The 25,678-nt window shown below is 44.2% G+C and overlaps 1 protein-coding gene across 3 annotated transcripts in view; it reads right to left on the bottom strand.

Moving 5' to 3' along the window:
- Positions 1-2,056: 2,056 nt before the first annotated feature.
- rad54l2 (RAD54 like 2) overlaps positions 2,057-25,678 on the bottom strand; it is a 35,520-nt gene continuing 11,898 nt past the window's right edge. For 2 of the 3 annotated variants that reach the window (XM_007890439.2, XM_007890437.2), the window contains exons 3-23: positions 22,817-22,988; positions 22,004-22,137; positions 21,388-21,435; positions 20,716-20,847; positions 19,800-20,032; positions 18,735-18,917; positions 17,808-17,941; positions 16,238-16,434; positions 15,650-15,992; positions 14,997-15,174; positions 14,538-14,789; positions 14,144-14,262; positions 13,566-13,681; positions 13,237-13,336; positions 11,843-12,048; positions 10,954-11,129; positions 10,005-10,201; positions 8,757-8,950; positions 8,223-8,312; positions 7,299-7,391; positions 2,057-6,796 (exon numbers count right to left, since the gene is read on the bottom strand). In XM_007890439.2, the coding sequence (XP_007888630.1) occupies positions 5,793-6,796; positions 7,299-7,391; positions 8,223-8,312; positions 8,757-8,950; positions 10,005-10,201; positions 10,954-11,129; positions 11,843-12,048; positions 13,237-13,336; positions 13,566-13,681; positions 14,144-14,262; positions 14,538-14,789; positions 14,997-15,174; positions 15,650-15,992; positions 16,238-16,434; positions 17,808-17,941; positions 18,735-18,917; positions 19,800-20,032; positions 20,716-20,847; positions 21,388-21,435; positions 22,004-22,137; positions 22,817-22,988 (4,301 nt within the window). In that variant the 3' untranslated portion in view covers positions 2,057-5,792. The remainder of the gene's footprint in view (positions 6,797-7,298; positions 7,392-8,222; positions 8,313-8,756; positions 8,951-10,004; positions 10,202-10,953; positions 11,130-11,842; positions 12,049-13,236; positions 13,337-13,565; positions 13,682-14,143; positions 14,263-14,537; positions 14,790-14,996; positions 15,175-15,649; positions 15,993-16,237; positions 16,435-17,807; positions 17,942-18,734; positions 18,918-19,799; positions 20,033-20,715; positions 20,848-21,387; positions 21,436-22,003; positions 22,138-22,816; positions 22,989-25,678) is intronic. The other variant, XM_007890440.2, reaches the window with a different exon arrangement.

Here is a 25,678-nt window from a genome sequence, read left to right as displayed (position 1 = left end):
TTACAGAAAAAAAAGGTTCTTTAGGCAGTTTTACAGACAGGTAACATTTCATTACAAAAGAAAATTAATTGTTTTGGATGATGAGCTTTTTTTTTTGTGGGGACAGGACGGGGTGTGGGGTGGGGTGGGGGGGGGGGGGGGGGGAAGAGGGAAGAAAAGCAGATCAGGCGGGTTTGACTCCTGGAGAGTGGGGGGAAAACACACAGGAGACTGTGGAGACTGACCCCCTCACACAGGCATAGTGACCCATTTCGTTCCATAAGGCTGTCGATGAAGAGATCTTGCCTACTTTGCACACACCACACACTCATGGGAACAGTAGTTTTCGAAAGGGCGATAGCAGCACAAACTCCCTTAAATCCTAGTGGTAACGGTCGCTCAAAGGTGACCAAAGGGTGCAGTCGAGACTGATTCCACGTTTAATGAAGACAAACAAGTACATACACAGGGTCTGGGCCAGTGTATGGCATTCCCAAAGGGCACAAGACAACACACGTCTCTTATACGCCGAGGCAAAACGGTCAGTTAACCCATGAACACGGAAAAGAAAATCACTGCAAGCTCCAAACAAGAAACTCCGTAAGCTGCCATACAAGGTAACAGGCACTGCCATGAAACAGTTACTGACCACATGCTCTTCTTTTACCACTTCCCTGTCGCGAGCCTGGAGATACCACAATGCCAGTGTGGGCGAATTATAAGAACTGTTGTTCCAAGGGGAAAATAATGTTCACAATTTAACAGTGTAATAATCTATGGAACGGTCTCCTTTACAGCCATCGCGGCTGCAAATAAATCCCAGAACTTTGCCACACGGGGGAATGGGCATCTGCGAATATCACTTAACACATTGCCAACATGGGAATGACCACCTGATGCGTGATCTGCACTGGAGAGGTGTACTAAGTCGAGAAGAAATGGGTTTTAAGTTAATCAGGCTCTTGCCAATTGAAACATTTTCATTGTAAATCAGCAGGTTTTGTTTACCGAACAATTAAAATACACACAGATTCAATGATTTGGGGAATAGTGAGATTATAGCATAAATTTGTAATGCAGGAGTCTTGGGGAATTATTACTTGTATCGCATTGAATACCATAAATGGCAGATTGCATAAGATGTCCGTGAGTGTGGTGAATTTGTGGGGAATCCCAACCTTTTTTCGGAGAAGAGTGTACACCTCAAAAGTACAGTCACAAGTGCACACATCCTTCCAGGAACAACATCCACTGTAATTTTGTTTCCCAACCGAACAGAGTTGTAACAGATTTTACATTTGACTTTTTTTTTCTTGAGTAAAAGGCAGACTTGAATGAACGGTGGAGTGAATGCTATAACTAACGTTGAAGTGAAGAGTACACGAGTGAGCAGGTTGTTACGTAACAAAGGCAATGGACATTTTGACGTAAAATACAAACAAGAAAAATAGTAGTGCAACTGCTCAGCACACCCAAATTATGAATAGTTATCCCTCCCACCCAACAAAGCATACAGGGACTGGAGCATCTGCATATAATTGCCACACAAATGCATACGTGAAATATTGACAACCTTCAACAAGGTACAACTCAAGCCATCAGTACTTGGGACACATGTTGCCAAAATGCAAATCGTTCACCTCCAAACTGAAATACTAGCTCACAGCTTTGAAATTGTATTCTCCACAATCGTATTAAGTTTGTACAGCAGACTTACTGTGGTCCTGTGATGTTGGCAAATAGGATTCCCCATCCTTCAGGTGGCAGGATAAATGCTATGCACCTCTCTCCTACTCCCCAATGCTTCCAGGGGACACAGAACATAACTTACAGGGATTCCAGAAACGCCCTCTTCAAGTCTTTGGAGAATTGATAACTTCACCCTTATTGACTTGACAGACAAGGACGGTTTCTGGTACAATTAAATGAGCTCATTTAGAATCCCTCGTCTTATCTCTGGTGATATGTCGTAACAGAAAGCACTATATATAAAAAAAACTTGCATAGCTAACATTTCTAAGGCTTCTATTGATTAATAGTGTCTGTTAATATACACATGGTAACTCCATCTTTCAGCTAACAGTGCGGGAACTAAAGGAACAATTATTAGAAAAATATCTTAAACTCGCCTCAGTTTGGACACTACACACAGTGAGGAAACTACATCCACAACAGGAGCAAACCGGGTTCGGATTTCTTGGGTTTGACTTCAATTGTTTTCAAAGTGTATGTGTTCATCCCAGTTACTTCCCCTTCCCAGCCAGGAAGACGGGCTTGAAATATCTCTAAGGATGTCTCCAAGTGCTCAACCTGGAATTGCAATGAGGACCAAAACAAATTATGGCATAATTCAATGCAAATGCCCGGCTTTCAAAAGATGTGTTGCCGTTCCTCAATGTCTGCAAGCAATGTGGCACCTAAGGCACAGTTGACCAGTAGTTTCCTTAAATGACGCACAAAACTATAGGACCATAAAACACAGGTTCCCCTACAGTCACCCTGACCTTCATACCTAGGAGAAGTCTACAAGTATTGTACCTCAGAACCAATTGCAAGTTTGTACAATCAACTTGGTGAGATGCTCTGAGCCACTGGGATTAATGGAACACACTAATCTAATCTCCACTGCTCTGTAATGTCCAGCAAATGGCTTGTCCTATTTCTGTGCGCTGCCTCAACAAACATTCAAGTTGTTAACGTGAAAACTCTTAAAAACATCATTAAAAACATTCTGTGCAGATCGAAGTAGGGTGCTGAGTGGTAAGAGATGGCAATGAATAAAACTGCTCTTGTTGCCGGAATACAATACGCTAAGGCAATCACTGGGTAGTGAGGCTTCCATCTCCTAGAAACCAATACTCTCCGGTGCAGACCACACAGGATGCTTAGTTTGGTCTTACTGTACAGCTCAAAAAGCAAGGATTAGCGACTGAAGAATCTGCAGGTCTAAGTCTATTCGCATCACTTCAGTGAGGGTGATGGGGCACTAACTACTGTTCCCGAGACACATTCATTTCGTTTTTTTTTCCAATTTCTCTCGCGAAGGAGCAGATTACTGCCAGGGTATAGTTCTACAAGCGTTGTCTGTCCTTGCTCAGGTGGCTATCCTTCATGTCACCCGTGACAATGAAGGTCAACAGGTTATGAAAGGTGTCACAACTGATCTTTTCTTACTTGGCATTTACCTCGTCTAGTAGTAGGAACGACTGGACAGTACGATTGCTGGCTGATATGTGCCCTCCACAGCCTAGCAACACTGAGGCCAATAATAGTCACAACTGCTGCTTTAGCTAACACTACGCACAGACTGTAAATCAAATCTATAACCTTCTGGTCTATATGGGTTCCTGCTGAGCAATGCCTTAACCCACTAGGTCAATCAAACTCTAATTATTTAATTGATGCCTTGCAAATGACATTACAAGACCAGTTTAGTTCCACCATTTATACTTACAGCCTGTAACTTACATTTGTTCATGCATCAGACACTCTCAATAGGCAGCACAGATTATATGATGCATTAAATTGTGCATACAATTGGACAGAAGATTGTGCATACTAATTGGAAAGAAAGAGATGCGACCTATGAATTTCATTAGAGTTAATCAGTCATCAGCCTCTACCTCTAGACACGACAATGTCTTTACATTAGCAAAGTCACGCTGGAATAATCTTGCAATGTGCTTCACCTCAGTATTATTCAGTGCAATTTCTTCTACACTCCAAACCAGTGCAGTCTGAATGGGTGCCAGATCTCAAACCAGAGAGCCTATTAACCTCTGATATCTTTGTTGGTAAACTCCAGCCTCAGAAAATGATAGAGCAGTAAAGAGGTCACTGCCGAGATCGCCACTGCATCTCAGGAGCATAAACTCTGCTGCTAAACCCGCTGGTATTCAGAGCAAGAACCATACTCTAGATGCCATTGGAAACACAGTAAGGAAAACTTTGTACTGCAAAGCAACTCCCCAACAAGGTTGGGCAACAAAATTCTTAACACGAATGTGAAACCTAACTTTGAAAAACATTGTCTAAGATTTAAAGACTTCTAAAGTATCTGAAATCCCATGAAGGCCCAAACTCTTTCATAGTACAGCATAATGGACAAATAAATGAGCTTCATCCTGGATCATTAGAAAATGGTCACCAATTGGGCTTTGTTCAGGTTCTGACTGTAGCTGGCGCTAATTAACAGTTTGACTTTGGTTAATAATCACCTAATGGTTCCTAATTCTCTGGGGAAGATCTTCTCGTCCGGCTGCATTCAGCTAAGCCCAGACCGAGAATAAATATTTCTTTGAGTTCATAAATAAGTTACTGAGGAATTTTCTTCCCAAAAAATCATGGCTTAAAGCTTTAAAGTGTGTAAAAAAAAAAACAACCTTTCAAACGGGAACCCGACCAGAATGTATCCAAATTATTATTTTTATATCTCAGGAAATAAACCGTCTGAGCTTCTCTTGAATGAAGCCATTCCCTACAGACCGTCAGCTGAGATGCACAATACTGACAAATTGACAATATTGATCAAATGCAAGAATAATAACCATTATTAGTTAAAATATGCGTCAGGTTATGGTTTCGCTGCACTTGCATGTTGGAAGTCAGTTTCTGACCTTAATATGCCGCTGGGTTCGAGGAGGGGAAGCAAAGTATTTCACATAAAACATCAGTTACTGCACTTTTCAACCCAGTGAAGTAAATCATAATATTTAAAACAGCAAAACAGCGCCACATAAAATCATCCCGTTAAAAAAAACTGATCCCCATGAACCATAACTGAAATGTACCGAAACAGGTATTAGAGTTTCCTTAACGTAACAAAAAAAAATCCAGGTAAACGCTAAGATTTGTGGTACTCTGTAGTAATTGTCGTGAAAAATCTTGTTATACTCCCCGACTCTCTCTAATGGCCCCATTCCCCCCCCCCCATTGTCCAGAAGTGGGTTGGTTGGTCTATCTGTGATAATCTCCAATCACTGCAGCTTCTCTCTCCATCAGCCAAAAAGAGACGCGACTCTACAAGGCGGGTCATACCAGAACTGGTCTGATCAGTTGAAATCATGCCATTTATCCCCCTACGCTCCCCAAATCTGAATGTAGTTCAGGCCTAGATTCCAGACCTCCTGTTGGGAGTTCAATGCTTGGGGCTGCCTGTGGCACATCTACACAGCGAAATATGCAGCATCTTACTGGCACCTCTCTCTCGTCTTAGACCAGTAACCGATGGACAGTCCTGCAAGCCATCAGTGCCTATTTACCTACCGACGGTTTCCTTTACCCCAGCTGTCGCAAATGGGCTGTTGCTTTCTCCTCCTGCCACGTGGCTCGTTGAAAATCTCAAGTTCCGTTTGCTCTGCCATAACAACCGTTACCCGAAGCGCTTTTTTTTTTCTGTTAAAACCACCCCCCCCCCCACCCACCCCAAAACGTGCACCAGTCAAATTTTATGTGACCCTAGAAATAAATTTTCTTTTCTGAAACGTTAAATGATTCCACCGCCCCGTTAAACCAGATTTTTGTTGTTTTTTTTTCCTGTCAAAATGAAGGCAGATTCCCTCTCTTCTCTCTCTCTTTTTTTTAAAAGGAACGGAAAAAATTTCTACTGGATGGTTTATTCAAAAAATAAAGATGGACAGTCAAGTCAAGTTTGCCCGGCTCTGCTCGGTTTTGCCAATAACTTTTTTTTCTCTTAAAAAAATGTAAAAAGGCAACATTTACAACGTTGGTCAGGCCATAAAATTCGGGTGAGTCACACGTTTTTTTTTCTCTTAAAAAATAAGAATTTGGATAGCAGCCCTATTCCAGATTGGTTACGACCCCGAGTTACTGCTCGTGACCTCGATCACGTCATCGTCGTCGTCTGAGCTATCGCCAGTGTCCAAAAGCCCGGAAGGTTCCATCTGCAGTGCCGAGGTGCTGAGGAGCTCAGGAGCCTGATAGCTGGAAGAGGACGGCATGAAGGCTATGTTGGCTGGTCCTGTGGTGGCCGGCAGGTTGTTGGAGAGAAGGGGCACTGGGAAAGGCGCAAACATCCGGGGTTCAGTCACCATCGACTGGGTGAATTGATGTGAGTAGCTGGGCAGCATGCCTGGCACTGTCGAGTTGAGCATGAAGGGCGATATGGTACCTGTCACTGAGGTAGGAATGGCAGGGTTGGTGGTGCTAGCAGCAAGACGTGGGTCAGTAGTCATAGGGAACATTAAGCGCGGATCTCCCAGTAAGCTGGGCAGTGTGTAATAGGGATTCCCTGCGCCGTACAGAGGGTTCCCGCTCTGTGCAAGCAGTGGATTTAAGAGAGTTGAACAAGTACTGTTGAGTCCTGCCAGATCTGGGTTCAGGCCCACAGGCGACAAATTGAAACCAGAGGGAAGAGGGTAATTCTGGGCGAGTGCAGAATGCCGTTGCTTTCTAGAAGGATCGTCCGATGAAGGGGAAGAGGATTTCCTCTTGCCGCCCCTCATGTCCATCCCGATCGCACCAGAATTCCAGTCTGAATATCGGCTGGTCGTCGGCATGTTCAAGGTGGGTGCGTGGGCTGACGTCAAGGAGCTGGTCATTCCCAAGAGCTGGTCTGTAGGTTGTCCCTGTCGAGTTTTCCCGTGGTCCCCCTGTGCGGTCACAGTCACTGGTTTGTCGGTGGATTCTCTCGCTGCTGCTGCCTCGGCGTAGCGCTGGAGCTCATTTATTATCTCGGGGCTGTCGGGGGAAAGCGGCCGAGCGATCTCTTCTGGGGAAAGGCCTCCCTGTGGCTGATTGGGTGAAGAGGAGCTGTGCCCGCCGTGACCATCTGTATTAGCAGCGGCTCCCTGAGAACCTGGGAGGGAGGCAGAAACAATAAAAGGTCCTGTTACAAACAACAAATTCAATTGTGCAGGAGGACGTCCCAAGGCGCTGGACAGTCAGGGTTCCGCACCCGAGCTAGTGGTTGGGATCAGGAGGGGTGGAGGGCAGGGAGGGTTGGGGTAGAAGGGTGATCGAAGGCACGTTCGAAGAGGAGGGTCTTGAAGGAGGTAAGGGGAAGGGAGGGGTGGGGCGGAGTGAGTGTGGGCGCGGAGAGGTTGAAAGCCTGCCCGCCAATGGTGGGCCGGGCAAGGGACATGAGCTAGAGCAAGGGGCTAGAGCCCGCTAAGTGTGTGAGACGTTCTCCTGATATGAAAGGCGCTATATCAAGATTTATCGTATATTTAGCACTGTTACAATAATAATACTTGCTTTTGATATAGACTTATTCTATTTTCGAGACGTCTCAAAAGCGCTTCACTTTTGTCTCTAGGAAATCATTAGCTGACATTAAACCCAGTGTTGGTGGTTTTTACCTGATGCAGCTGCATGGTTTCCCTCAGCTTCTTTTGGTTTAGCGCCCATACGCACAGCAAAGATCCTACCATCGCTTGTGCGAATGTACATCCCTGTGAAGAAGACGACACATATGAGCAGTTTCAGAAGAGTTGCAAGGCACAAAGATAACGGACTCTGTTTACTGCGCAGTTCCATTATAACTTCTTTATGGCATGAATTCAGTTATAATGCGGCTTCACTGTAACTCCACTCACTGCACACGTGCACCACCAGCCCGCTCTAAAGCACCAGCGGGCTTTCACGGTAAAATAACTGACTTCCAAGTAATGAAACTGCCACTGCCGTGACTTCCTGCATTGCTGCGCACGCACAGCAACTGGGAAAAGCCATCGGCAGTAACCCGATGACCTGAAAGGCAGCCATTTCAGCTTTTCGAGCTAAGAAAAAAAGCCCTATTCTGGCTCATCAGGTCATTGCCAACATCACTTCCTCCTTTGTGCACGTGCAGCAAACAGGAAAGGTGGTGATTGAATGGCTCACAATGCGGCCATTTTTGTTTAGGTCAGGAACTTGTTGGTACGCCACAAATCAGCAAGAGATGGAGGAGCGTGAGGAGGAGGCCATGTATCAGAATTAATCTTCAATCCCTTTTGCAGCAGGGGAACCCTCCATCGTTTCATTTCCAAAGCAATGTCCTGTATTCACAGCATCCTAAGTGTACGAACGCACAGCTTATCTAACTACACCTTTCAAACTAGCATCCAACAAACTACATCTGAGTCAAATGTGGGGATGCGTGATTACATTCAATGGGCTTGGCCCAAACCTGTAACTCTGCACTTCAGACAATTCACTGATTTGAGAGATCTGTTGCTGGAAAGATTTAGCAGCAGTTTGTTAAGCAGCCATTTCAACTTCTCAAGCTAAGAAAACACAAATACCTTTTGTTCCCCTGATAACGTGGATGCTTTCCCCCGCACAGATTCTCGCCTGGACATCTGTTGATGTATTGGTGCCAGGAATAACGATATCTGTGAATGGAGGTAGCAGAACAACTGCGTCACTGGACATTTCCACTACACAGCTTTGGTTCTGCGTCTCGGAGATGGAGTCAGTGAATCGGAGGGACATCATGATGGAGTTCCAGGGAGCAGGGATAGAATGTCTGAAAGCTCGTCCACCGATGGTGTGGCAAATAAGGTGGAAGACATGAAGCAGAACTGTGCTCACTGAGCAAAGGGAATGTGGGCAGGTTGGTAGGATTGCGAGAGGCGGGTGGAGGGAATTAACGGTGAGACGAGGATCTTGAATGCTATCTGCTGGGAAAAGTGGGAAGTCAGCGGATGGGAGCGATGGAATCTGATGCGGGAGAGGACATTGGGTGCAGAATTCCGGATAGTTTGCAGCTATTCTAGTGCATTTCTCTGGAAAGACACGTCACAGAAGCTATGCATTTGCAACCAGAAGAGTCTCACCTGTTGTAGTGACTATTTTCTGCATCATAACGCCAGCTCGCTGGAGATGACTGAGCGGGAATCCGGGGTTGAATCCTGAACTGGGGATGACCATTCCCCCCGGAAACTGTCGAGGCATCATGGGAATTGGTGTTGACTGCACGGGTCGTACACTGGCCACGGGCTTTTCATCTGGTCCCTTTGGAGGACCTCTCCTGTGGACATGAACGGACACATCAGAACATAAGAATTGGCTGGTGAAAGAAGACTGAGGTCCATCTAGTTCTCTTTCCGTTATCCTAACCTGGCACTCGCTTGACATGTCGTGTCCCCGAACTATATACTGAGTCAGTGAAGCATCTACAACGTTATTCTTCTGAGGTTCTTACCAGTACTTGGTTATGGCCGAGGTCAATTATGTTCAAAAAAAGGTTTCTCCCTTTCCTCTGGATTCTCTACTAGGTAAGACCGAACTGCAAACTGAGGGGCAGGAGCTCTGTATGTGGAGATGACCCATATTCGAGATTATGTCCTTAGTAAGTCATCATTTACCTTTATTCATTCATTCATTCATTCATCTTTCCAGGTATCGTCCTTAAACCTAAATATTATTGGATTTCAAAGGCAGGCTATGTGTTTATGACCGTCTTCCCAATCTTTGTTATTAACTTTTGGTGGCTTTTAACCAGGCTGCTATTCAAAGCAAAGCAATACCTGTGGCTATTTCAAAGATGTGGGTGGACTTTTCCTCCCATTTTAGATTCGTTCCAAATCCATTTGCCCCAAATTTGAATTAATTGCTATTCATCTCATTGCTATTATTCTGTTCAGGGGAGATTATTGGTGCAGATTTATCTGCAATGTTTGCCTATATTACACTCGCTTCATTTCTCATCAATTATATTTTGTAAAGTGCTTTGAGACGTATTTTTTAACCAAGTCGTTAAGCTGATGCTCTCAAATGGTGGCTCTGGGAAACATTAAAGGTCAGATTTAGCATTTGACCTACAGCAGGCCGTTGGCAGTATGTGACATGAAATCGTTCATTAACACCCGAAGCAAGAAATTCTTGATTACTAAATAATAAATTGGTCACTCAATCTGCGACTCTTTGTGGGATGTTGCTGTGAGCAATTGGCTGCCGCGTTTCGCCCACAAAAACATACAGTCAATTCACTGTACAGTATTCTCTGTGAAGCACTTTGAAACGTCTTGAAGACGTGATGAGGCACTATATCAAATGTAAGGATTATTATTATACTGACGTACCAGTGTTGCTGGCTGAAGATGGGGATGTTGGCAAGACTCTGGTCACCGGCCGGGTAATATTGTGCATAGGACGGTCGTGTGTATGGGACCGATGCTCGCTTCTCATCCTCATAACTCTTCTTCGCTGCTTTCTTCTCTGCCTTTGTAAGTTTGTACTCCTTACGGTCCATCAACAGCGACTCGTGTTGGAACGGGTCCTACGGAAAAAACACACACGCCGGGTCTCGTTCAGAAATAACTGTATGGGAAAGGGGTTTGGGGTTTGTTGAGAAGATGGATTTCAGGGCATTATGCGATTCAGACATTCCGTGACTTTCATTACATTGTACATTTAACGTAAACACAACACTGCACATTGTTTTTTCCTCTTAGTAAACATCTGTGTAAGATTTAGATTCTAGGACATGTGCCATCAGCAAAATACTTGCAGCCCCCGTACCTTCTAATTCTCAAATTTCAATTATTCCTATTTAAATGACAATTATAACTTGGCTTCAAAATACTAATTTATGGTAACGTATTCCATCTTAATGCCGCTTTGTACAAAACCTCTCTATACGGTTCTAGAGAGAGAGATAGACCAGAAGACAAGAAAGAAAAATTAGACTCACAAATCCTCTAAACGCCACACATTAAACCTTATTAAAAAAAATTATATATTGTCCACTTCCAGGGTTCAGGTTTCCTTAGGTTAGGAACTATTCTATCGTCAAAAGGTTCAGTAGGCAAACTTCTGCTTCCACTGCTTTATTAACGCAGGCTGCTAACAAGTGTGAAAGTGCAAACAAGGATGGCATCCTTCTAGTCCACCCTTCACTACAGATGGGGAAGTACCCATGGTCAGAGGTTCACTTTGAGTGGGAAGCACAAGAGAAAATACGCACTCCACCTAGTCTATTTGGAGAACCCACATTTCCTCGGAGGTACAGTAGAATAAGGAGAAGCAAACCTTGGTGACAAAGTGTTTATGTTTGAAGCAGGCTGCGTGAAGCACAGGGTCACAGAATCGCTCTTCGTCAAACTGCGCGTCACACAAGTTGGGTTCCTCCTCCACAAAGTGCAGGAGCGACTCCACCTCCTTCCTGGTGAAATTCAGCACTGGGTTCAGGTCATCAATCACACGGTCTGCAGGGCAGAGAGCAAACACTAATAGTTATAGGTTTTTTTGGATGTTACACAATAACACATTAGAAAATGTGTGGTAAACTAGTAGCTATATAAAGGGTTATTCGACACCTAATATTTTCGTCCACAAAATATAGTCAATTCCCTTTACAGAATATCCCGTGATGCTCTTTGAGACTCTCGCAGACGTGATATGGCGCTAAGTCAAATGCAAGAATTATTATTATTATAATTATTATATACTTATTTAGGTGTCAGCCTGGCTCAGTTGGTAGAACTCTTGCCTATGAGTCGGAAGGTTCAAGCTCCATGGCGGGACTTTGATTTGATCTAGTCTAAGCTGACACTCCCTGCAGTGCTGGCTGTGTGATGTTAGCGCTGTCCTCCAGACAAAACGATATAACCAAGGACCCGATGGCGCGGCCAAAGAGGAAGGTATTGAGAAGCAAGCGGAAGTAATGGGAGGATAGGGGACAGGAAACGGGACATTTGGGGGGGGAACAACAACAAATGACATTTGTACAGCGCCTTTCACACCAGGAGGACTCCCAAAGGCGCTGGACAGTTAGGGATCCACACCTGAGCTGGTGGTTGGGATCAGGAAGGGTGGTGGGCAGGGTGGGTCGGGGTAGGAGGGTGACCGTAGGCACGGTCAAAGAGGAGAGTCGTGGGACAGCAGCTCAGGTTAGGTCAGGCAGATTGAGTTCCCTTACCGGACATTCCCTGCTTCGATATTTGTCGATCGTAGATCTTCTTCTCCAGTGTGTAGTCAGACACCAGCCGGTAGATGTGACAAGGCTTCTTCTGTCCGTATCGGTACACGCGACACACTGCCTGGGCATCGTGGCACGGGTTCCAGGACGCGTCGAACACCACCACACGGTTAGCACCAACCAGATTGATTCCCAAGCAACCAGCCCTAGAGAGAAGTACAAGGCACGCAATATCACTGACCAGATGTCAGCCAGCACTGCCAGGCAATGTTGTCTCTTTCTCTCACCAACTGTAGTGATTTCATCCTTGCAGTGAAGTGAAAGCACAGAGGTCCTTCCTTACCTGTTTTGTTGAATACATAACCGCACGGAGCATTTCACCACTGAGCTGTTTGTGAGTCCTGATCTTTCTCAATATTAACACAGTACATCAACTGATATCAGCGGATTTCTGAGTTTCTGAACACAAGTACTTGCCTATCCTAAGAAAACAGACCAGCCTTGCATCGATGCTTTCCACCAGTCATAACCATTTAATATTTGTGACAACCGTTTTGTGAATAAATAAAACAATTAAAAACTCGCCACTGTAATTGCGCAATCTGAAAACAATTGCTTTTAGTTATGTGTGGGTTTACAGTAGAAACCAGTCTTAGTTGAGCAATCACTGACTCAGATGGGCCATCAAAACGACTTGTGTGGAAGTGGAAAATGTCACATTGAATGTTAAGACGTCAATTCAACTGGTTCATGAGTCAAAATCAAGGGGGAATAAATACAAGATAGCCAAGCAAATCTCAAAGGGAATTTGATAGCAATTTTATGTAGAGGTTGCTGAGAATGCTTAAACCAGAACATTGCCGGAAAGTGAGGTTGAAACAGAATGCATCAATATATTCAAGAAGAAACACGAAACATGTACGAGGGCGAAGGGAAAAAGACGGGTATGGGAGTAGGGATTAGGAAGAGGGAGGCTTAAGCAGACTATAATCACTGGCAAGGACTAGCGTCCTGAATGGTCTGTATCTTTGGAGTGTTCGTGTTAATATGAACATGGCTTTGGGCACAAAGTACGCAAAGCCTAGCTCTGTATCTAACCTGTGCTGTACCTGACTATCTGACTTGATGCTGATGTCAGGTGCCCAAATGGAAATGTTCTTTCTTTCCTGATATTAAGATACCAACAATATTAAGTAGAAAATTCGACCCCAAACGCAACAAAATAATGAACTTGCGAGATCGGTTATAATATGGTAATAAACAAGATGAATTATGTGACTTAATCTGGTTTACAAGGGAATAAAAGCCCCTGTGAGAGAGTCAGACATCTGACACCTGCGATAGATCCTATGCGTAAAACAGATGATGTGAGCGAATAAGACATCGACACTTACCGAGTAGATAGTAGGAAGAGCGAGGCTGCAGTGTTGCGAGGGTCATTAAACTGGCTGATTAGCCTTTCCCTTTCCATAGCTGAAGTGCTTCCATCCAGTCCTGTCATAGTTATAATAATAATAATTATACAGCATGGAAAAATACAGTGGATCAGATACAACAAATCAAAAACAGATCAATTAGTGATGAACCTGCAGTATTAAAGTCATCACACAAAGCTCCCAGGCTCAATAAACATGTCTGGAGAAGAAGGCAGCATTGGCCAAAAGGAGGCAACACTACTACCGCCTTGCTCAGTTGATCTGTGTGATCTACTGGGGACACTTACTGTAATAGTTGATGTTTCGGATCCAGGTTTGCGGCTGCCCTTCGAAGTCCACTAGTCCAGGCACCGGCCTCTTCCCGAGAAATTCCTCAATGACCGAGAGCGTGGAAAGACTCTGGCTGCAAAAGAACCAATTCAATTCATCTTAAAATCTAGTGAAATCCGCAACCTTCACGAGAGCAGTGACACATCCGACAAGACTTGTACTCTCTCAGCGTTTTACCATTCCGCCGAAGAAACAAATGGAATAGCACGATAACCAGTTAGGCATTCAAATAAATCAAACCGTTTCTATTCCTCACTGTGATTTATTGCATTTCGCAGCAGCATCACCTGAAGATGCTCTAGCACATCAAACACTCTCTTATCAGCTTCCCTTAATGATTCAATGGGTAAGGGTACCACTCTGTGCAGCACTCACACACGCAGAACAGAAAGTCACAGGTTTGAGATGCACTTCGTTAGGTGATCTCAGGCAGGAAACACTTTTTTTTATTAAAAAAAAGAGCAACTTTGGTTGAACAGAACAGTAGTTTGCCCTCCTCTGACTGTTAAACATACTTTCCTTACAGCACTTTTACCTGAATACAAGAATCTTGTCCTGCAGCTTCACACTCTCCTCGATCAGCTCAAACAGCAGCACCATCTTGGCCGAGCTCTCCAACAGTCCAGGCTGATAGTTTGCCAGCACTTCTTTAGCCTAGGAGCGACAAGCAGATTAGCCACGACTGTTTGTGGGGACGCTGCTGTGCGCAATCGGCTGCCGCGTTTCGCCCACAAAATATAGTCAATTCACTTTACAGTATATTCTGTGAAGCGCTTTAAGACGTCTCGAAGACGTGATAAGGCACGATATCAAATGCGATATCTACCCCCTGGGCCTGCTGTGATCTACTATTCAGGTCGAACGACCTCAAGGGAAAGGGTGGGGGGGGGGTTGAATAAAATGGGAAGAGACCGAGGTCGTGCACTCACCCACTCGTACGTGATGACTTGCGTGGCTTTCTCCTGGAAGTGGTTGAACCCCACGTTCTGGACAAACTTGCTGTTGACGGCGTCTCCGGCCGCTGCAGCGCTGTTCTCGGGTTTGCGTTTGGCTCCGATCGGCAGAGCTCGTGTGTTTGGGGTCCCGGCGCTAAGGTCATTCACCTCCAGGTCCAAATCTGGGTCGTTCGCAAGATTCTCCTTCTGCAGCGCTTCGTAAAGCACATCGGGATGGTTCCAGATCTGTCACAGGCAGCAGAGCGAGATGATTCATCAAAGTACCGCCTCTCTCCCGCCTCCCCCCAAAATATCCGCACTGTGCACGTTTACCCCCATCCCAAGTGACACTGGCACAACATTCACTCTCCACCCCCTCCATTCCCTCACTCACACACCGAATGCATATAAATAACATCAAACACTCTCTTACATATTGCTAAAAAGACCTACCTTACAGCAGACACAGAAGGCTTTCAGAGGGTTGAGCCCCAGCCAGCCGCTGTTCCCCGCGTCTCGGAAGCGATTCATGAACTCGGTGTACAGCGCTCGCTGAATGGAGGAGAGGCGGACGAGAATTACATGCTCCTCTTTTATTGGCAGGTGGCCTCTCAAGACATCATGACCGCGCCTGCAAGCGTAGGTTTCAAAGGCGTTAAAACAGTTAACGGAAGCTTCGGTGAGATCTCGTAACCGAAAAAGTAACCAGAATAATGAGAGGAGCGATGTTCCCTGAGGGAGTACATTTTTCACACCGACTGCATGTGCTTATTTTCCTTTACTTTTCTTCAGCAAACTACACTAAATTCATCACTGTTTTTAACATGTTTTTACTACATTAAAATGTATCGGCAGTTGAAGTTGTAATAAAAAGGCAAAATACTGCAGGTGCTGGAAATGTGAAATAAAAACAGAAGTCGCTGGGTTTACGGAGTTCTGATGGAAGATCAAACAACCTGAAACGTTAACCTACTTTCCTCTCTCCAAAGATGCTTCCTGACCGATCCCATGAGTGTTCCCAGCGACTTTTGTTTCATTCCGCTTTGTGTGTGTGTGTGTGTGTGTGGGTGGGAGGTTGTTTGTGCATTCCCCTTTCACACTCTCACCTCTGTACAAATCCTTCAAGAAGACTGTGCAACACATGACTACGGTATCGCATCAGGCGAATGTCCTGCGGGGTCGAGTCCACACACTGGCCGTTCAGAATCGGCCGCTCAAACATGTTGCTGAACTCCTGCCTTGTGCCCAGAAAGTCAGGCCGGACAAAGTCGACCATACACCAGTATTCCATCAGGTTGTTCTGCAGTGGGTATCCAGTCAGCACGACTCGCCGTCTCGAACGGATGCTCTTCAGAGCCTGAGAAGTGCTGGCGTGGCAATTTTTTATGCGATGGCCTTCATCACAGATAACAACATCTGGCCCCGGCCTGGAAAGTGCTTTCTCAATGCCTGTGAAGTAATAATAATCAGCTATTAACAATAATATTAATAATAATCCTCCGCTCAGCGGGCAATGATCCTGCTCCACCATCGGGCAGGATTTCAGCCTGTCTTCCCTCACTCTCTGGAACTCCATCACGGAGTCTCGATGACTCTTCCTTTGTGATTGTTGTCTGTCCGTCCAATTCCTGCCAATGAGCCAGATCAGTAGGTCTGTCATCAGCTGTGCCCTAGACAGACAGGTACTATAATACCTTTCAGCAATTCCTGCTGCCGGTCCTCCTCATCAAGATCAATGATCACAGGCCCGGCTGGTTTCTTGGTCTTCTTCCTCCTCCCTGTAACGAACGACTTTTTCAACGATAGCAGCCGATACATCTCGTACCCCATCAGCATCACCCCTCCGTCTGTAGACCAGTCATTGATCACTTTAGCCCGGGCGGTTGTGGTCCTTCAGACAGAGAGAGAGAGAGAGAGAGAGAGAGAGCAAGCGTCAGACAGCTCACAGGAACTCTCACTTTCAGAAATTGCACATTACTTTCTCTCCAGTATTTTTTTCCGGTTTCAAGTCATTTTTCTTCTTCTCTCTCTTTAGGTTCCTCAGTGCCACAACACCATTTGTCATTGACAGAGTCGCCTTGTGAACATGCTCCAAATCTTAGAATAGCACAATGTCTGCTGCATAAGCAAGTCCCTGAATACCCACAGTTATAGCAACGAATAACAAGAAATGTCTCCTGTATACATTATGAAAGAGACAGATATAATCACCAGCCTGCACCTGAGCAAACAGCAGGATATGGCCTTAATGGGAGACACTATAACGAGTAACTGCAGCAAGCATTCGCAGGTCAGTTATTCACATTAAATACAATGCAGATCTTCCTCCTTAAGTTAGCTGGTCCACGGGCATCCACTCTGCTCTATTTCACAAAAGAATTGTAAGTAACCAACTCTGCAGCTACCGACATGTGCCTCAGGCTGACACTCTGAAACTCTGCTCCAATGAAAATCTTCTACCGAGTACAGCCATCGGCTGCTATCCTCCCAACTTCATGGAAATTTATACCGAGACTGGTGTCTGAGCCGACAACAACAACAACTTGCGGTTAGAATTTGCGTCCCTGAGCGCAGGACAGGATGATGCCGAGTCTGGGGGGAGGTGACCGTAGGCACGGTCGAACAGGAAGGTCTTCAGGCATGACCTGAAGATGGGGAAGGAAGGGGCAAGTGGAGGGATAGAGGAGACAGATAGACACATCCAGATATCACCAGGAGAATTTGGCATACATAAGTCCTTTTGCATAGACCACAAATCAGATCTGATCATGACCGGCTGAATCACGATATATGCAATAGGTTTCCCACTACACCCACATCTTTAGTCTGTAGAAATCAATGTGAAAGTTGCAGTGGATGCTGAAATTAAATGAGCTCCAGCCATCCCTATCATAGCTCCAATTTAGCAGGAGACAAGATAGCAGACAGTACATTCCTCTAAAATTCTAATCAAACAGCAGATGGAAATGCTGCAGACGTGTGCTGATATCATCAACCATGATGGTCATGTTGATTTAATTCTCCCACATGCCTAATCGTATTCTTCCCCATTCATTTCCAATTCATTTGTGCTGAACAGCAGAATTTATATCTAGCAATACGTAGCTGTGGGCCTGAATCTGTAGAGCAGTGTGTGTGTGAAGAGAGACTGAGTTCCTGCTTGCCCTCATTATTTTTGGACCCAGGCCAGGCCTCAGACTTCAAAGAACCTCGACTTTAAAGAAACAAACACTTTTTTTTAGACAAAAGGTAAAGGGGACCTACTTGTGTTCGTCATTGAGGATGTGAACTTTGAAAGCCCTCGGCTGAATCTCGTTTGAGTTGTAATCTGCAGGAAGTGCTTCTGCGGGTGGTAGCCACATGTTAAACTCGGCCAACCAATTCTGGAGGGTGTTCACCTGAAACGAGCAGAATGAATCAGTTCAAGGAGAACTCCGATCAACAAGCACCATCTTTGTGCTGCAATAGCTCCCGCACGGGAACGCAGGAACAAGAATAGGCCGCCATTCTACAGGGTGATCAAAAAGTCGTGATAACTACCCTAATTATCTAATGCCCCCCCCCCACCCACCACCAAAATATCATAATTTCTTTAAGACTTCTTAGACATTGTAATGGTATCACAACTTAATTCACTTTACAGTATGTTTTGTGAAGAGCTTTGAGACGTCTCGCAGATGTGATAAGGCGCTATATCAAATGCAAGGATTAGTATTATTATCTGTACCTCAACTCCATGTACCCACCTTTGCTCCATAGCCCTGGATACCCTTGCCTAGCAAAAATCTATCAACCACATCAACCCTGCATAGTGGCACCAATACAGATATTGAAGAGGAAACTCAGATTGACTGAGGCACCTCAAACCCATCTTGCACCTAGTGTCTGCTCTTTGCTAACTGCATCAGTCTGATAGCACTGAACTGGTTATCTCAGAACACTCTTTAGATTAGAGGATAAGAAAGCCAATATAGGGAGCTCCCAATGTCTGATAAACTCTGTAAATGAAGCAACCCTATGTAATAAAACAGCTAACAAGTCATGTAGCACAAGGCAGAGCAGACACACAAAGAAAGGCTATTATAATACAGAATCTGTCACTGGGGTAACAATTCTTTCTCACTTCTCCTAAAGTTTGCCAAGAGATAGTCTAAGGTCAGGGCATTTGACATTAAGTCTGCAAATACTCACGGGTACAATAGCAAGAACAGTGTGTGCTTCCGTGTACCGAAGCAATATGTCCACGAAGGAGACAATCTGCAAGGTTTTCCCGAGGCCCATGCTGTGGGCCAGAATACAGCCAAATCCACTGCTATTTTTAAACCTTTCCAGCGACTCCACCAGATTATCATACAGGAACCGGATCCCACCGACCTATATGTATTGGAGAGCCATGTTGAAGACAAAAGCCCACAATTAGATAAGATTCAGTCTTACACCGGAGCAGAACCTGACAAGTGAGCTCATTAATATCAAATCATTAATACAGCAAAGCTGTAAAACAGCGTGAATATTATAAGGGGAGGATGGTTGTGAAAAAAAATTCAGAGGCAGCAAGGATTAGAAAAAGAGGGCAGAAAAAAAGGTGAACAGAGACACAGATTGAACAAAAGATGGCTGGCTATAAAAGCTATTAAGATCCCTTTTGCGTCAATTCATAAAGTCGCTGCCTAGTGTAAAAATAAAGCAAGTCCCAGAAATAAAAGGACTGTATGTTCAAGCACTGTACGCTGTTAAGTCTTTCCTTATGAAAATAATAATAGATTCTGACTTGAAATAAAGCCACCAAAGATCATCCTTTCGTTTTACTAACTCTCCCATCAAGATAGCTAATTATATTCTGTAGAGTCTATGCCTCTACTGTTTTGCTTGGAAGATTATGCTAAACATGACGATAGTTATGTGACTTTCTCCCATAAGTGTTCTAAATATGCTTTCCACAGAACGTCAGAAATGTTTCTCTGCTGGTTAGATCATGTTAGATCCACATTAAGACTGCTTTTCATACAGAGCTTTAATAGATCAACCACTGCTTTGCACATGGGTAAAGTTTGACAAACCTACAAATCCGACTTGAAATTGTAATCCAATGTTGTTCAGAGCTGTGATGGCGAAGAATTCTGTAAACTAGTGGACAGTAACTGATTGATTGACCGCTACACAGACCCAACCCACTCCACGGCAGGACAGTTACAGTAAGAAACAAGCTTCCTGGCACAAAACAGGCAACTCGATAGCATCTCCTATATCTGTTACCTGGTGTGGTTTGACAGATCTCGCTAGCTGGTCTGTCAGAAATATGTCCTGCTCATTTGGAGGGTGGTTTAAATTAACAAGGACACGACCCAGATCATCCGGTTGATTCAAAGCATCATTGACGTGCGCTCCGTTGCTCTCCTCATTCACGTCCTGTTCCTCCTCATTGCTCGATTCGCTGTCGAGGATATGCAGTTGATCTTCATCCCCTGAGCTCAACTCAATCACATCTTCTAGAAACACGGGAATGGTAAAAGGGCAAAATGAAGGAATAGGAACCATGCAAACAGTATAACGCACACAGTAACATCAAGGTAAATGATCATCATATCTATTTATCTTAATAGAGAAAAATGCTTGTCCTTAATAATAATATATCCTTGCTTTTGATATAGCGCCTATCCTGTCTTCGAGACGTCTGAAAGCGCTTCACAGAATATACTGTAAAGTGAATTGACTATATTTTGTGGGTGGAATGTGGCAGCCAATTGCGCACAGCAGCGTCCCCCAAACAGTCGTGGATTGAGTGACACATTCTTTTTTAAGGGTGTCGTTCCCACTTAGTAGCTCAGTAGTTAACTGAATATTTGACTGTCAATTAGATCCTCTGCGACAATGGTTCACAGGCCTGCAGTCAGCAATCCCAGTGCTAAACTGAGGTACCAAACAATTTGCCTTGCCCTGCTCGCTCCAAATGACACTTTTTTCCAAATACATGGATGTATGTACTTGAACCAAAATGAGTAGAGTTTCTAGGCTGAAAAGTCTAATGCTATCCACTGTAGGGGTAACGTACTCTGAGGTGAAGTGGACGAGAGCAGAAGCAATAGCAAGCACCAATATATTTCTTCTCTAATGATAGAGCATTTGAACTCCGATTAACAGTCAATACGGTCATTGTCGGTTTGATGCTTACCATTCTTTAAGACATGTGCTGCTCCCTTTGTGTCCTCGTCACTCCCACTGCTGATGTCCACACAGATGATTTCGTGATTTGGAAGTCTGGGTACAGCTGGTAAATCTTCTTCCTTTTTCAGTGCAGTTTCCTCTGAGGATGGGTGTATAAAAAGAGAAACAGTCGGTCCAACAGTCGGTCACTGTCAGCTCTTTTACACTCATTTTCGTTTCTGCAGTTTCCAATTTTTTTTCCAGCCAGTAAGTCCCAATAGTTTTATTTTAAACTAATAACTACTTGTACCTCTTAATCTTTGCCTGGGTAAGCCCATCACCATCCCTCTTTATATATAGGATCAAAGAAACAGGAGTAGGCCATTCAACTCCTCAAGCCTGTTTCGCCATTCTATACGATCATGGCTAATCTGTACTTCAACACCAACTACCCGCCTTGCCCCTTTAGCGCTTGAAAGCTTTATCCAATATCTATCCACCTCTTCAAAATTTTGAAAGCAACAAGGAATCCCCCCACCATTTATACCAGTGAGAGATATTCCTAGCTTTCCTATCCTTACCCTTACAACACTCACTGTGTCAAACCTGAAGCTTTTCAGCCAATGTTTAAGCAATTTACACATGTTAAAAAGGGAAGCTTAAAAGAAGCAGTACTGTAAAGTATTTTTATATCACTCACCCTCAGTCCTCCAGTCAGGCTCTTTTTTAAAGGTTTGAGTATTGGTTTCTGGGGACAATAGAGAAACACATTTAGAAACAGTTGATCTGAACTTATATGATATTTATAATAATTAAGTAATACTTATTACACTAATAATACTTGTATTTGATATAGCGCCTTATCACATCGTTGATGCATCTCAAAGCGCTTCACAGATTATACTATAAAGTGAACTGACTGTGTATTTTGTGGACCAAACGTGGGAAGGCTACTTGCAAGAGACTCAGGATTCAGACATGTTACTACATCATTGTGCTTATTGAGCACTGTGGAATCCCTATTTCATCATGGAGAGTGTTGCAGCAAAGACTCATTTTGACTGTAGCAAATTCACATTAATAGTCTTATGATTCAACTTATAGAGGAGTTACATATCTTGTTTACACAATGACGGGCTTTGCAAACGTCATTCAAGGTTCTGAAGTTACTATCATGGTTCACAGTAATTAGGGCAGCAGTGTGCTAACTAAAAGAGAGGACATCTTCCCACCAGGATTCCCTTCACTGAAAGCAAATCCCCACAAGCACAGAGTACAACCACAATCTGTGTCTCGGTTCATGCTTTCTGTCTTACCTTGTAGGAGTTCAAAAGGTAATGTTGGTAACGTGAATTCTTTCCTTTGCTGTTCAAGCCGTTTGAGTCTCTCCAACTCCTCCTGCTGAGCTGTTTTGGTGCCAGCCTCTAACTGGTCTTCCCGCAGTAATTTTCTGAGGAAACCAAAGAATAGAGTCAAAAGGCGCCTTCTGAAGTTAGCAAGAACAATACAATGTGCGGCACGTGTGATGTCTCACGTATGTATCACTCTGGCTTCAAAGTACCTAATAGTAGAATGGAAATCAAGAGAGATCGTAGAATCCATTGATTAGACCTCATCTTAGATCAAGTGTTCTGGGACATTATCCTGTGTGTGGGGCGCTATATAAATGCAAGTAGTTGTTGCTGTTGTTATTGGATCTGCAACTACACGGAGGAAGTACTGGCGTGACAATTAAATATAACATTCATTCACAACTATTTCATATAAAGGATAATACTTTTTAAAAAAATAAAGTTTGTTTCCATTGAAGCAGGGTTTATGGTTGTCTTTGGTCAGATTTTGCAGCAGCAGTAATTGGTAGCGAAAGCTACTGATCACGAAAATGCGTTTAACAGCTCAGCAAAAAGGGTCACCAGAGTTGAATGGGAAAGATTAGGAAGACACCGACAAACGACGTGCATTTATATAGCGCCCTTCAATCAGGGTAGTGTCCCAGAGCGCTTGAGAGTGGCAGAGCACGACTCCGAGCCGGGGGAGGAAAGGAATGTGAGCGTAGGCACGGTCGAATCGGAAGGTCTTCAGATGTGACCTGAAAAATGGGGAAGGAAGGGGAAAGGCAGTCACAGTACCGGATGTTTCTCCTCATGTGTCCAGGCTTTGATGGCCTTCTCTTCTTGCCATTCTCGGTGCGAAGGCGCTTCTTTTCATTCTGTGATGAGGTAGTTAAAGTGGAACATTTCCATCCCTTGGTGTCAGGCTGTGGAGAATGCTCCGAACTGAACGCTGCGGGCTCAGATTCATCTGGTGAGAAATAACATACGTTTACTTTTAATCAGCAGTAAACCAAACACAACCAATATAGACCACAGCAGGATGGGAAATAGCTGTCTCACAATGCCATCGAAACTCCACTGCAGCAACATTTTGTCAAGAAATACTTTGGCACCAGACAATAATAATAATCCTTGCATTTGATATGGCGCCTTATCATGTCTTCGAGACGTCTCAAAGCGCTTCACAGATTGTACTGCAAAGCGAATTGGCTGAATATTTTGTGGGTGACATGATGCACACTTTCACCTCCTTTATCCAGAGCACCGCATATTCCAGTCGTAACTCTTTCACACACAGGAAGAAGCACACATCCACCGCAGGAGGTATGAACATGAAACAATTTCATTCTCTCTGTGACTTTAATTCATCGTTTCAAATTGGTTCCACGCCTCGGAATCCTTTTAACCTTCCAAAATGCATCTCCGTACCAACTCTTCTACACATTTCAGAGCACTAGCAAGCATGCTCCTTTTATCGATGAGCTATAGAGCAGGTCTTAGCTGCTTTGGTTCTGCAAGGTCAATCCAACATGTACAAACCTTCATCTTACAGTAAACAGGGGAAAATGACAACATTCTCAGGAAGAAAGAGCAGCCAGAGATTTTTCTTTCTACTCCCACAGAGTAGTACGTATATCTGATCAGTCCAAGTGAAACTCCTGCCTTGAACTTGAGAAACTATTGCTGTTTGCACATGTTCTACATGTTACTTGCCCCTACTTCACTTACTCCCCACTTTAAAACTGAATGGAAACTGAATGGAATCGTTAGATCAACTGGAATTAACAAATATGTAACACACGTTTTCAGATCTAGATGTATAGTATTCAAGACCTGCGGTGAACTGCGCTTTCACAAGAGATCTGGTTTTGTCATTTATAATAATAATAATAATCATAATAATCCTTACATTTGGTTATATCACCGTTCATGGCAAGGAGGATTTCTCAAATAATTTCACAGAATTTGCTGTAAAGTTTTTGTAGGTGAATCTGCCCTCAATTGTGCATAACGGGATTGTCCCACACACAGCCATGAATTGAATGACCATTTTTTTCTGGGGTATTGCTGGCATTGACATAAGGAAAATCATCCTCTCTTGTCAAATAGTGTCATGGGATCTTTGACCTCAGTTTGACCATATCCTCTGAAGGCTCACATCTCAAACAATGTTGGGCACCTTGAGCCAGTGAGTTCAAAGTGCTGACATGAATCAACAACCTTCTGACTCAGAGGCAACTGATCCAGGCTGACACCAATGGTGTTAGAACTTCATCAAGTTTCTTGCGCTTTGCAATAGCATTCTCTCTCACTCTCTCTCTCTCTCTCTCTCTGTGTGTCTCTCCCCCTTCCATTTTTGTTCCTTCAGAGAGACTGATATAGAATTCTATGCTCGAGGCAATTTTTTTTTAACCCATTGATATTAATCTCCCCTATATAAAGATGTAGCACTGGTTAGGTTACAGTGAGAAGTGCATTACAGCAATAGCTCATCACGGGGATTGGGGTCGGGGGGGGGGGGGGGGGGTTGGTAATAGAGACGTTGAAGGGAAGGTAGAGTATAAAGCGTTTGTTACATAAAAGTGTTATTCAATGCTAAATCCACAAACGGCTAGCATGATGTGTTGTTGTTATATAACAAGCTATGATATCAGTTCTATAATCAGAAATCACTGCTTGGAGACTTCCAGACATTTTGGTTAATTTCTTTATTTCTATTCTACAAAGTTGAGCATTTCAATGTTCCACATGATCGCTCCTCACGCACAGAAGGAAAACTCCAAAAGGATATCTTTTCGTTACTTAAGGGGAGGTTCAGCGATTAGAAGTGGGAAAGAAAAGGAAAAATGGGACTAAAAATCCGAGATTTCTGAGGCGCTTTGAAAAATGGATAGATAGCAAAGACTTTTTGAGCTCAAGCGAGAGGTCTCAACCTCACCCAGAACTTGGGTTATATAATGGTCCCTCAGCACAGAGCTGCAAAGCAGGCACAGGGCAAATGTTCACGGTACAAACTGATCAGCGTCTGTGCTCATTTTAAATGCTTTCGGTGCACGTAACAAGTGGCAGAGACTTTCTGAAGGAGAGTGCGAGCAGTGCTTACCTGTTAGACCCTGACTGTCATCAAAGAGTAACATGCTCCTTCCTCAGTGCCTCTCACAGCCACGGGCGATGTAGATTTTTCCCTCAGCCCCAGTTAGTGCCGGTAATTGGACTGATCGCTGCACACTGCCAATAGCTGAATCACTATCACATTGCGAGCTGCAATCCAGTTGGAGATCTCAGCGCAGTGCAATCCCATTCACTCAAACCCATTGGCTGTGATTAATTCAAGCTTGTGGCAGCAGCAAGAACAAAGGCACCTTACATAACGCTTCACACTCAAACTAGGGCTCTGCCAAGGGGCATCCACACAGACAGCAGGAAGAACGCAGCTGAATTGCCCAGTTTCACAGCTAAATCCCTTTCCTTCTCTCTTGAACGCTCTAAAGGCAGTCACACCCGCCAAGGTTCAGCTTTACTTTGAAGTTAAAAAGGCTGCAAAGCCACCAGAGATAACTGCGGAAAAAAAAACTCCTGGGGGAACATCACAGAAAGGTGTGGACGCACTAGCAATCACAGCCCGTCCCTAAATCTGAAACTCAGGTCAACTTTTTT

This window comes from Callorhinchus milii, unplaced genomic scaffold (assembly GCF_018977255.1).
Source record: "Callorhinchus milii isolate IMCB2004 unplaced genomic scaffold, IMCB_Cmil_1.0 Scaffold12, whole genome shotgun sequence".
In the NCBI taxonomy this organism is placed as follows: Eukaryota; Metazoa; Chordata; class Chondrichthyes; order Chimaeriformes; family Callorhinchidae; genus Callorhinchus; species Callorhinchus milii.
Note: the sequence above shows the minus strand (reverse complement) of the source record. Positions and strands in the feature narration are given on the sequence as shown.